The sequence below is a fragment of the Ambystoma mexicanum genome, chromosome 6p, assembly GCF_040938575.1.
Source record: "Ambystoma mexicanum isolate Mex_15411 chromosome 6p, UKY_AmexF1_1, whole genome shotgun sequence".
NCBI classification, from domain to species: Eukaryota; Metazoa; Chordata; class Amphibia; order Caudata; family Ambystomatidae; genus Ambystoma; species Ambystoma mexicanum.
Genome location: NC_090935.1, coordinates 689,141,738 through 689,154,510, shown reverse-complemented (window position 1 = coordinate 689,154,510; position 12,773 = coordinate 689,141,738). Strand labels below are relative to the sequence as shown.

Genomic DNA, 12,773 nt, shown 5'->3' with positions numbered 1-12,773 from the left:
AGTTATGCTTCTGCTTTGAGCAGGTCCAACAGTACTCTATCTGGGCTCGGGCCTTATCATTTTTCTGTCTAATAATTGTATCCTGATTTGCTTCTTTGTACATTTCTTTATTTTGTCAGAATCACACGTCTTTACTATGTCACCTGAAACCAGTAGCTGAAAATTCTATTTGTTTTCTATATACAAAATACCATTCACCCTAAATAATACTTCAATGGAAAGATTATATTCATATCCCCTGCTATTGTTAATTTCCATTATTTGATGCAATCTTTATTATTCACTACTTCTAATAAAGCAGGCCATTTCCCTGTTGCAAACTTATTATTGTTATTACCAATCAAGTCATTACAGATATTCCTGGAAGTGCAGATAGTTTCATTGCCAGTGATTTCAATGTTCTTAATGGTCCATATTAAATTGGGTTTACCTGTTTGCATTCTTCATCAAACCATCCCTATAGTACGACGGCTGCAGCTTTAATAGTGCCCCCAGGTTTTGAAACGAAGAGGGAGATATGACATAATAGATCGTAACTTGATCACAAAATTTCGCCGTCAATTATATTTTTCTTTTACACAAGTACTTTAAGATTACCCATAATATTTGAATACAAATCAGATAGAGCATTATTCTAAGTTGGCACATGTGATTATTCATTTTGTGTGACCAATAATGGCAATATTTACATTCCTGGGCTGCTTCTCACTAATATTTACTATTATTTATCTATAATATCCATAGTGTATGATCATTTTCTAAGTGATCTAGCACTTCGTAGTATTTTAGTAGATTCCAAAAGTGTTAAAGGAAATTAATACCTTAGTTGAATGTGTCACTGGCCAGATGGTCCTCCGTTGCCCTGCCATTACACTCCCTTAGATCTAAATGATATAAAATGCATGCTATACCCATGGCACATTTATAGGGATGGTTATGAGGATTTGCCATGATAGCCATTATGTCCCAGGCTACGTCCTCTTCCTCAAGTATTCTCCTCTATGTGTGTCAAGCATTCAGATCGAAGGTTAAAATCACTAACTATCAAAAAATGGGCGTAAGTCGAAAGAACGTCCTTTCAGATCATGATTGTTTATACAATAAGTGAATGATATCCAAACCAGCAATTCTTCCTAAATGGTTAAAACTATTATATAATATTGTGGGGTTCTCAGACATGAACTTTATCCAAGTGGAGTTCTTGTAAGTCTGCACAACCTATGTCGTGTACCATAGTATTCCGATTCAGAGTGGATTTAACCCAGATCAGGAGACCCACTAGGCCGACCTTTAGTTCCCTTTTCCACTGGACTGTGCCAGGAGGCACACCCTTGAACCTTCACTTTAGTCAGGGTCCAGATTTCATTTTAGGGAAATGAAATAAAGGTTGGGTTTTAAAATGTTTCTTCAGAATTAATATGGTGCCATCTGCATTTTTGTAAACATTTTAACAAATGTTTTATTTTGTATTAAATGGCTTTTGGCATATTTTCAATACTATCTATTATTCATTTAAAAAATTCATTTGATTCATCACTCTATCAATTTCCCCACAACTTTGAATTAGATCTAAGATAATCATCCCAATTGCTATTCTCTTGGCATGCCTGGGCCTCAGGACCACAACATGCTATCCAAACTTTAAGCAGTGAACAACTATTGCCTTTTTCGGTTCACTTCTCACCCCAAACAAAATGGTTTATAACAGGAATGAAGGCCACAATTCACCCATTAACACTCTTATCCATAATATTCTGAATGAATTGTAATTTTCAAAAATAAGAAAGAAGGAAACATGTACCTGTACACATGGACACGCTTGTGGACAACCCACAACGAACAGTATCCTTTGGTTTTTCCGACAGTAATTCCTTCAAAGTAATTTACTTTGAAGTAATTACTTTGAAAACACTTCAAATTATATAGGGGGTTGTTGGTTAAAGGGTAGGAGCTCTAGTGCTGGGGAAGTGTGGGGCTTGGAGAGGGTACCCCCAGATTTAAAAAGAGAAAATTGAAGTGATTTTCTGAAGTAATTAATTTGAAGCAAATGACTTTGAAGTAATTACACTCAGAAAAATGACATTGAACCCAATCGACTCCTTCCTTTCCTAAAGAGAAACAAAACCTCTCTGAAAATTAAAGCACTGCACATACCACTAAGCTCTTCAATTGCTGCAAGGTAATCTTTTTGATATCACAGGGAGTTTAGAAATGTGTGTAATATCTTTGCATTCTTCTGGTCTTTATAATCACCAACCACAGTTATAAGAGTCAATTATGATTTCATTATATTAGAAGTACAAGACTCTATGTCAATCTTAGCAATGGACCTGAATTAATTGTTTACCATTTGTGTGATAGGGTGATATTTTTTTAGTTTCTTTCCAGAGAATGGCCGGATAAAATTGAAAAAAGTGTTATCAAACTTGTCTTGGGAACATGGGGATACTCATTGTAGACCATTAAAGATGCATATGAGACAGTCTTAGCTCTTTTTGATATAAGACAAGTGTACATACATATAATAACAGGACACATATACCTCTCCATTACATTTGTATTTAAAATGTATCATAGTTATGTACGGGTAGCCTTTTTTTATCAGAAAAATGGAAATGAGGCATTGTAAGAACTGTGTCTCCAAAGCAAGGTGACATCTCGTTTATTATGTTATATCTAAAAAACGGTGAACCACTTGTTTGACACATTATGAATTATACTCTCTTTGCAATGAAAATTACAATATTTTGTCTCTAAATATCTAGGGATTAACACACAAAGATACTGTAGTAACTATGATTTACTCATGAATTACCCCTGGAATGTGACTATGCAATTCACAAAGACATGATTAGGAATAGCTCTGATGTGTGCCTTGCTTTATCCTGGAATGATAAGAGTAAGTCAGGGCTACTACTGATAAGCTATTTTTTTATTGGCCCCATAGTCCTTGCTTTTCTGCAGTGCTATATTGGGTCAACCAGTTTTCAACCATCTTGCGATGCTTTTACATTCTTATTTAGACCCCTCTTTTTGGTTTATTAATAATCTGGTTTATCCTGGACACATGGGTTTTCCTAGGCTGCCAACTGTCAACAATGCAGGTTTTTAATTTAATCTGTGATTTGTTACACCTGTGTAAATCTATTGCATTTTTAAATGAAAAAAATATTAAACCTGGTTACATAGAAATGAACATCGCTAATAATAACAGGAACAATACATCCCCGTTTACTGGTGTCTTGTGTGCATGGACAGAACAGAAAGGAGACTCAGAGATGGTTGATTTCTATCAACCTTTTTCTTTTCAATATTCATACAACCACTTGTGGAAATTATAAAGCTGTATTGGTTTATTGTGGGGGCCACTAACAGCATGCTCTATGCACATGCTATTGCTTTATATTTAAAGAATAGTGAGCTTTATATAGTAAACGTCTTATATATTAGCACAGATTTGTTATGTATGTCAGGACATCAAAACAATATGGCCAGGACTGAGATTAGATTTTTTTATAAGTACCAGCCCTGAATGTGCATGATTGGTCTTAATCTGTTACATTGCCATTCTTCTTGCAAGAGATACATATGGGTTGGAAACACAGGATGGGTGTGGTATAATCTGAATTACAAGCCTCAAATGAAGAAAATCCTAAAGTGTTGTGAAGCTTGGATGGCCTAATACTGTTAATTGTTTGCAGAATATATACACATTATGCATATATATTGTTGGTTTTATCATGTAATCATTGACAACTAATGTTTACAGCACTATGCACTTTAATGATGACCTCAAGAATGATCGAGAGGTCTGAGTATCATGTTTCCTCTCCTCCCTTACATCTATGGGATAATCTGTAAAACAAGTTCTCTCATTGAATCAGATACAGCGGAATACTATTTTTATGGTCAATACAGATTGGGAAATCCAGGCTGCTCTTTTGAAAATTTGCTAATAAGGCATATTGATGCCTGCTCTATTACAATGTATTTTCATATTACTAGAGCTATAACACTTTGAAACTGCTGGTTCACTAAAATCTGTCATTGTGTATCAACATCGATTATAGTGAGAATGATATGGAATATATTCCAAAATGGCCGCCAGCAGTTTCACAAAGGAGAGTCCATATGGATTGAATTAAGGGGAAAGAGAAAAGAGACTAATTGTGCTGGGAGAAACCATAGAGTTTAAACTGTCTCTCTGTTTGGTTGTATTTAAAACGCTGTGCAAAATATTCACTTGTATATGTGATCAAGCAACGGGAGCATTGCGAAACGCGTCGTAGTCCTGTCATGCCTTTAATAAAGCTGGATATGGCATAACACATTTTGTGGCGAATGGAGGAGTTATTCATTTTGGGAGATTGTTATTGACGTCCTGACAGTGTCGAGTGCCGTCCCTGTGTGGAAAAGTGAAACTACTTTTCCTTGTGTTTCAAATATATATATATATAAATATATATATGATTAAAATGGTGATTCAAGAGAAATACTTCACATTGTATATGTCCAGGAAAATTGGGGCGTAGTTATATCAAATATTACACTTTATTGAAGGGTGGCTGTAATTCAGGATTGCTTAAATGGGACAAATACATAATTACCACCTTCATGCAATTGTAATATTTGTTTTGTCAAAATCCCAGATTTAAATAAAGAATATGTTTTAAGTATTATAGACTACTGTAGAATTTTGAAAAAAAACATACAGACATACAATCCAATCTGGCATTATCCATATTAACCAGTATTATAATGACATTTCTATACATATATATCTCCACTAGGTTGGCCAAACCAGCCATTCCACCGATATATTGCTTCACTATATAGTCTCCATTTGATTGCTGATACAACCCACACACATCCTTCCGAGATGTTATAATTTTTTGAATTGGTGACTGTCATTCAACCTTGGTGATGTGTCTGCCGTGTTGATGCTGACCACAAATAAATGGCAAAGTGCTGGGGTGTATGATGGAAATGTCCTTTCTAGCACATATACCTAGAGGTAACCGTAGTTCCCTTTAAAATCTGCCGATGGTAAGGTTGAGAGGTTGGTTGCTTTACCCAAAATAGTGTAGAGTCTGGACTTTGAGCCAATCAACTAGGTGTCATATTTCAACCCGCATCATCAACATTCTTTCAAGATACACGGTAAACAGTACTGAGTGTTCTGTAAAGAACATTGCTCCTTATGTATTTATAATTTCTTGTTTTACATGTATCCCCTGCTTAATTTCATAGTGAATGCTTTCAGTAAACTAAACAGGCAACGCCTGAGTTGCTGATGCATGTGACATACTGTAGACATACTATTAATGTGTGTACTATGTATTATTTTTATGAGGTGCACTGCAGTGTAAAGCCATAATTGTGTCGATGGAACACAAATAAATGTTCTACTCTACAGTAAATGACCCAAAGTTATCTTTGCAAGAAAAGGGGGCTCATACTGTGGCAAAAGATACATAAAGGGGGCTCATACGGCAGACTTGGTTTACGGATGATGTTGCTTTTGGTGTCTATAGCAAAACGGATGTTCTGCTCCCATTCCTTATCACCCAACAATTGCCCCCTATAACCTTTACATGACTGACATGGAAGATACACTGCATATAAGCAGTGGTTCTCTTCCCAAACTTGGTGATACGAGTATTAATTGGCTTTCATACACTGATGACACCGTATTTATTGTCCAAACCCCTTTAGTCCTTCAACGCACCATGGAAGCGCTTCATTCATATGCTTCTGTCATTCGTTTAAACATGTAATTTGAACAATAAAATAAAAATGATGACAATTGACAGGAGAAAACATCACGCTCAATGCTATTCTTGGTGAATGGGGGGGGGGGAGTTGGAAATTGTACACACATATGTGTACTTGGGAATGTCCATTAAGAACTGTCCTTCTGTTTCCTTTTATAAAGAAGGGCTACTTCCCAACAAAACAAAAAAAAGCAAGTGATTAAAAAGTAATATCACTAGACAAGGTGGATGCTCTGTGTAAGGTTTATTGGAGGTTTACAAAAAGGGAGTTATTCCAGGCGTATGTACGGTTTAGAGATTTCGCCAGAAGATCATGTAATATGGTCCCACAAAGTGGAGGGGAAAATACTGCGCTCTCTTCTAGGATTAACCAGTATAGTACCTCAAAAAGCCCTGCGGTTGGAGGTAGGGGTCCCTTCCTTGTTATCTTTGTGAATAATTGCCAAATGTAAATTCCTTGCAAGGATCTCATGGGCTTCAGAGAAAGAACATACTTTGCTGGCACTGTTTACAAAGCAAAAACGCTATGGATCATGCAACTTGGCCCATAGGTAATTAATGAGCACCGTAACATTGCATTTAACAGATATCAATCGACAGATACCAGCAGAAGACGAAGTGCATGCATTTTATCCCAAATTAAAATCTAAAATCCTGGTTAGGGATCGCTCACAAACATTGGATTGTTTGTTGAAAAAAAAGAGAAACGCCCAATATGTTATGCAGAGTTTTAAAACCTTGAGCAGCCCTGTAGTTACCTCATCAAGTTATGCAGCTTGTCTTTGAGGCTTTTAATGCTGTATTTACGACCTAAACTGTTGCAAGTATTGGAATACATAGGGGCATGGAAGGGTATTCCAAATATTTTAAAAGAATACTGAAACAGCAAGGCACCTCTTGACTAATTGTCCTGGCTTTATTGAATATTGTCTAAGAAGCTATGGACAATTTGTTACTCCTCAAAATGGCGTTTGCTCTGACCAATTGTGCACAACAATATACTCAGCAGAATCATTGGTCATCTCTGCAGCTGTACATCACCTATGGGAACAGGTCTTTGACATATTATTTGAGTTGTAGTTACATTGTAGTATTTTGTGTTCTACATTTTATTTATTTTGATTTGTAAGCATTCATTATGCAATTTTATATTTCTTGTTCTTGATGATTTGTAGTTATTGGTGTTATTATATTTTAACGTAACAGTGAGAAAGTCTCGATTCAGCAATGTCAATTTAACATATGTCTAATCAATGCATTTTTGCATGTGGGGTCCACCTATCCTGATACAAAGGATGGTGTTAATAAGATTGAAGATGGAAGGTTTCAAGGAATAAGAAATATATTTATATGAAAACAAACATGTGGTCTGCCAAGGCCCTGTGAAGTGTGAAGCTTGGAAATGTTGTAAATACATTAATATATTTACATTTTACATTTACATTCATTATATTACCGTAATTCCTGACCATCTTTCCTATTTCCGCCAGGTCGATTCTACTACCTAATACATCACACAAAACTGACCTATGATGAAGCGGTCCAAGCTTGTCTGAATGATGGATCCCAGATCGCTAAAGTAGGCCAGATGTTTGCGGCATGGAAACTCCTTGGCTATGACCGCTGCGATGCCGGCTGGCTGGCTGATGGCAGCGTGCGCTACCCGATATCCAGACCACGGAAACGCTGTAGCCCTGATGAAGCAGCAGTGCGTTTCGTTGGCTTCCCAGACAAGAAGCACAAGCTCTATGGTGTCTACTGCTTCAGGGCATAAAATTGACCATACCTTCAAGCACAACAGTATTAAAACAAGATCATTAAGAACATGTGAACGATTTCTTTTCAGTACGGACTCATGCAAGTTACCAAAACTGTGATAAACCTTTTTTACTCACTGTAAAAAGTCATTTTCATAAGTCTAAGTCATTTGTTTTGTTTGTGGGCGGGGGGGCGGGAGGGTATGGGGATGGGTTTGTAAAATTACGGTATCATTCCATAGATATGATAAATTAATATAATTTTGTTGAAAAGTATATGTAAAGAAGCTTTAGCCATAACATGTGCAAGCGGCATTATCCAAACAAATATATAGTTTCAGGAATGGGGCATGCAAAAACTAGAGGATTGTAAATCTTAAACACAACATGTCTTGATTGTGTTTCTTTCATAGTTCAAGCCTGTTGGTTTATATTCTTGTAGTATTAGACACGTCAATCTACAATGAAAATAAGTGTGTTCAGCACTTACTGCACTTACAAGAGTGTTCACTGTTGACTGCGGTTAGGCTGTTACAAGAGTGCTCTCCGCTGACTGCAGTTAGGCTGTTACAAGAGTGCTCTCCGCTGACTGCAGTCCTGCAATTACAAGCCCGCATCAACGTGGCACTGATTCCCGGCTAGTGTGAGATGTGCACACATCATATAGAAATAGTGGTGTCATTAAAGAAAAACAAAGGTGTGCTGTGTTCTGGGATGAATATATGGGGTATGGGTGCTAAAATCTTCTGTTCGCATTCACAAAATTACCTTTCACATCGAAAGGAAGCACAGCAAACAAATTTGCTGTGGAAAATATGCCGGCGTTTGCATGTACTTATAGCATGTAAGTGGCTACTTCACACAGAACCCCTTTGCAAGCACATGTACCCAGTAACTGGTCAGTCTACTGGCACTGCGGAACAACACAGTTCGTCCATTTTGAAATATAATCTTCTCCTAATTGTGATTCTGTGCGGATTTTTTAACGAGAAAACAGTACATTTTAAAATTGTGACAGGATAGGTTATCATATGTGCGTCACAGCACAGTTATTGCTTCAAAACAGGGTTTGATTAACGTTCCTAAACGAACAGTCTCAGGTGGAAGCTAGGTGAATACCTGCGGTTAACCAGACTACTGCATGTCACTAAAACACCACTTTGCAGTCCAGTGCTTTCGGTTCACAAAACCTTTATTGCAGGTGCTGTTATCCAACGTGTTCAAATAATTTTAACTCGCTACAATTCCCACAATCCATTGCTTTATTAAACGAATCCTGAGACTGGCAAAATGGTGCCCAAGTGAGGCAAAGTCTTCGGGTCACATTCATTCCGACACACCAAAGCACAGCTGGATCTCTTGAACTTGACTGAGCAGTGTATTTTTATCGTGCATCATTTGCTGATTGTCATGCAAGTCATGGACAGTTCTGTTACTTCTTCATATATGTTGTTTTACAGTGAAATGCTAACTTCCCTTGGACTGAATTGGCCTTCTTGTTTAAACTCCAGGGGCCATTTGCTAAGCTACATCTACTCAGGGCAGTTACATCCATGAACTGCTGGACAGAGGAATACTGTAAGCCTTATCAGCTTGATTTTCCATTAGCCTTTGAATTGTTATTGTATCTATAAAAGAACATTACACATATTTAATATTCCTTTTATTCTAGTTATTTACACTTCACAAGATGTACTTTGGAAAATCTTCTAAAAGCAAACAATAAAGTCATTATGAGAAGACAATAAAATACTTGATCCAAACCAGCTGTGACTCAAAATTGTATTTTGTTTGCATGTATTTTAAGTGCAGTTTGAGATTTACGTTTGATAAGAAATGACAATGATAAAACCGAAACGTATAATAATCATGTATTTACTAACATCTAAAAAAGATGTGTGCCTGTGAGTTGTTTCAGGGGACTGAGTAAATGGTGTTAGGTTCCTGAGATAAAAAACATATATATGCTTAGAGATGTAATTATCGTTCATGAGAACCCGTCTGGAAAAACAACTTCTTTGATTCCCTCAACCACCCCTACTTGTTCTACAATGAACATTTCTTATGATTTTCAGAACAGTGTAGCATGCCATACGCAATGTCTGGATATTGTGAACGCAGCATTTAACAGCATTTAGTGACAATGTGACATCTCTTTTCTTTACATTATGCATATGCAGTTTCATCATTCTTTACAACAATTGATTTTGTATATGTTATGTTATGTTGCTGTGCTTTTGTCCGTTGCCGAATCACCAAAACAGTAATTGAAACCCATGGCTGATGCGTATTGTGGACCTACCTGGAGAAAGCAGACCTTACATAGGCTTCTGAGAAAGGGAGCAAATACACGAGTGAAGAGAGTGTAAAAGCGGTGAAGGGGGTTGCAGACACAGGGGCTGGGTGTAGATGTGTTTTCTTTTAATAGTGTGGATACCTGCTGGTGCATTATAAATGGTCTATCTTCTAGGGAAATGTGACAGAGTAAAGCATGTGTTCGGTTAACAGATACATTGGGGTTCCAAGGCAGTTTGGGACAAGTAAGAGGGTGAGTAGTGTTGTGTGTATGAGAGGCCTAAGAGCATGCTCAAGCATTGTGACGCATAAGAAGACTTACAATACCAGCAGTGTCTATTTATGGTACAGCAGAAGTTCCCACATAGCAATTCTGGGACAGCTAAACCCACTGCAGAGCGTGGTCTAGTCCAAGAATAGGATGTGTGAAAAAGTCAATCTTGTTTGTAACAAAAGGCAGGGGAGCAGGAAAGACAGAATTACTAAAACTAAATGTGCGTATCTCTGACCCTCAGGTCTAAAGATAAACAATGTGTTCTTTGTTCTTCCTGGTTAATTTATGAGGCAATGCCTTAATGAAGATAGCCACAATTTGGTGGGATTTGGAATAGGGCTTGTTCCATACGAAAATTAACAGAACACAATCTGAGCGTTTATAATGAAAACTAAATTAATGAAATGCTTTTGAAGCTTTATTTTCACTATCTAGAGGCATAGGTTGCTCATTCAGAGCTAAATGGTAAATGGATTCTTTGTAGCTATTGTCCAGAAGTTCCTTCATCCAATGTTGTTAAAAAAAAGGCCAGACAATTCGTCTCACTACCACCCTGATTTGCTAGCTGTTGTGTTGATAGCTGTGAGAATCAGACACCATGGTATTGTGCACACACAAAGAAAGGTCTGAATGTTCAAGAACCTTTTAATTTTACTTGCTGACATTTTCTTTAAAATGTCTGCTAGAAAGAAGTTCTGTGTATTCAATACTTATGAAATATGTTTTCAGTGATGGCCGTGTCTCGTATCCTGCCCTACATTTAGATATCTATTGACAGGCCGAGCATATGACTAAGAAAAGTCTTTAGACGTTACCAGTGTTTATGTCCTTCAAGAATGTTTGGGATAGGAACATCTCAACTACACCTTTCACCCAATATATTCACATTTCAGTTCCAGATCCTCTACTGATTGTACTTGTGGTTTTAACCCTGCAGAATTATGCTAGCTCATTTGTTAACTTTCTCCAAGGATGTATGCTTTGTAAGCTGTCACCCCATAACATCCTCCTACCATTTACAACTCATGCCATTTGTTGTGCTGTTTACTTTATGAAATTTGGTAAATTTGTTCCACTCGCACAGTGACAATATTCCACAACGTTTTGACCATTTGATTGGTATTGGAATAAACCAAATGCTCCAGTACATGCAATAGAAAATGTTGTAAATGTATAAAATTAGCTCATTCAGCCAGTTAGAAATGAATAACATTCGTCTTTTGATCATTAGGGGTGCTCTGCTCTTCATGCTCAAAAGTGAATACAATGGGGAAAGGAAAAAGCTTGCATTGAGGTTCAAAATTCTGTTTCGTATTTAGAAAGTTCAGATTGTCCTCCCATTAACCAGACTGAGATAGCAGTGCAGACCACAACAGAGCAAGGTGATGAGGTCAACAAATAGTACGTAGGGTTATTATATGATATGAAATGGCATTTATAACACATCTATACGCAAGCGTTTCAAGGCGTGACGAGGCAAAGGAGGGGGAACAGAGGGAAGACAGACAACGATCCTACTAGGCCAGGTGTCATTCAGATCACGTGAGTGCATCAGAGGGGCTAACACATGCCTTCATCTTGGCCAATCACTTTTTATTTGCTTGTAGAATTGTGCCCTTTACATAACTTTCAGATTGGACCAGTTACTTATTAATCTCTATCAGTTTGTGGCAATGGCTAACACGTTTTAAGCAAAGTACACTAAAAACAAATATTTATGGTGAGATAATTGCAACTTTCAGGTAGCGACAACAGCCATCATGTGCCATGAACTGAATACATGGTAGAACCGAACAAAGAGAGAGAAGAGATCATCTAACCAAAATTTCAGATTAAGCATGGCAATTCACAACTGACAAACAGACGAACACCCTGAACACAGAGGAAGACATCCTTGTCACCAGGACTCTGCAATTTGACAGGTAGCTTCAGATGGCCCAACTAGCTACACCTGCCTCTTTCCACTCCACGTCCATCACACCATTGCTAGCATACTCATGGCCCCATTCCAGCTAACCCACCTTGCTGATTTCTAATGGCTTCACAGCTAGCATCTGCTCACCTTCCTTACCTCATATTTGTCCTGTCCGCTTGTCCTCCAGGAATACTTTACAAGGAAGTCTCTACTTTGCCACCCCCACATGCATGTGAGATATATTATTTAGTAAACCTTTCCCCCTTCCTTCTTCCTGCACATGTGCAGTTCACACCCCCTTTCTCTTAAGTATGTTCTCCTGTTGCAGCACACCTTCCTCTTTGTCTTGATGTTCCATAAACACCAGATACTCCCTTATGGGTTATTCCATTTTCCACGTACCTTCAAACTCAGGCAGATATACTACCTGCCCACATCTACCTCCCTTTTCTGAGGTTTTGTTTTTAATTCCTCATGCCCTCTACCATCAGTGTGTGTTATTTTAGACATATTGATAGCGCGTCATCTAAATTTCCACTGCCTCATCTCCAATCTTGCGCCCAAGGTGACCTCCAACTCTCAAAACATTCCTGATACTAGTAATTCCATGTTTTTATAGTAATAAACTCCTTTTATAACAAGGGCCAGGTTCTGCAAGGGTGATTTATGTTCTGCCTATGCAATTATATCTCATAGTTATGTCTAGATTACTGATGGCAATCATCATTACAATCATCCTCATCTCTTGTCCCAGTACT

The 12,773-nt window shown here is 37.6% G+C and overlaps 1 protein-coding gene across 1 annotated transcript in view; it reads left to right on the top strand.

The window, feature by feature from the left end:
- Positions 1–9,297, top strand: part of HAPLN1 (hyaluronan and proteoglycan link protein 1) — a 361,453-nt gene extending 352,156 nt beyond the window's left edge. The window contains exon 5 of the mRNA XM_069627579.1: positions 7,265–9,297. Within this exon, the coding sequence (XP_069483680.1) occupies positions 7,265–7,548 (284 nt within the window). The 3' untranslated portion in view covers positions 7,549–9,297. The remainder of the gene's footprint in view (positions 1–7,264) is intronic.
- Positions 9,298–12,773: the final 3,476 nt, after the last annotated feature.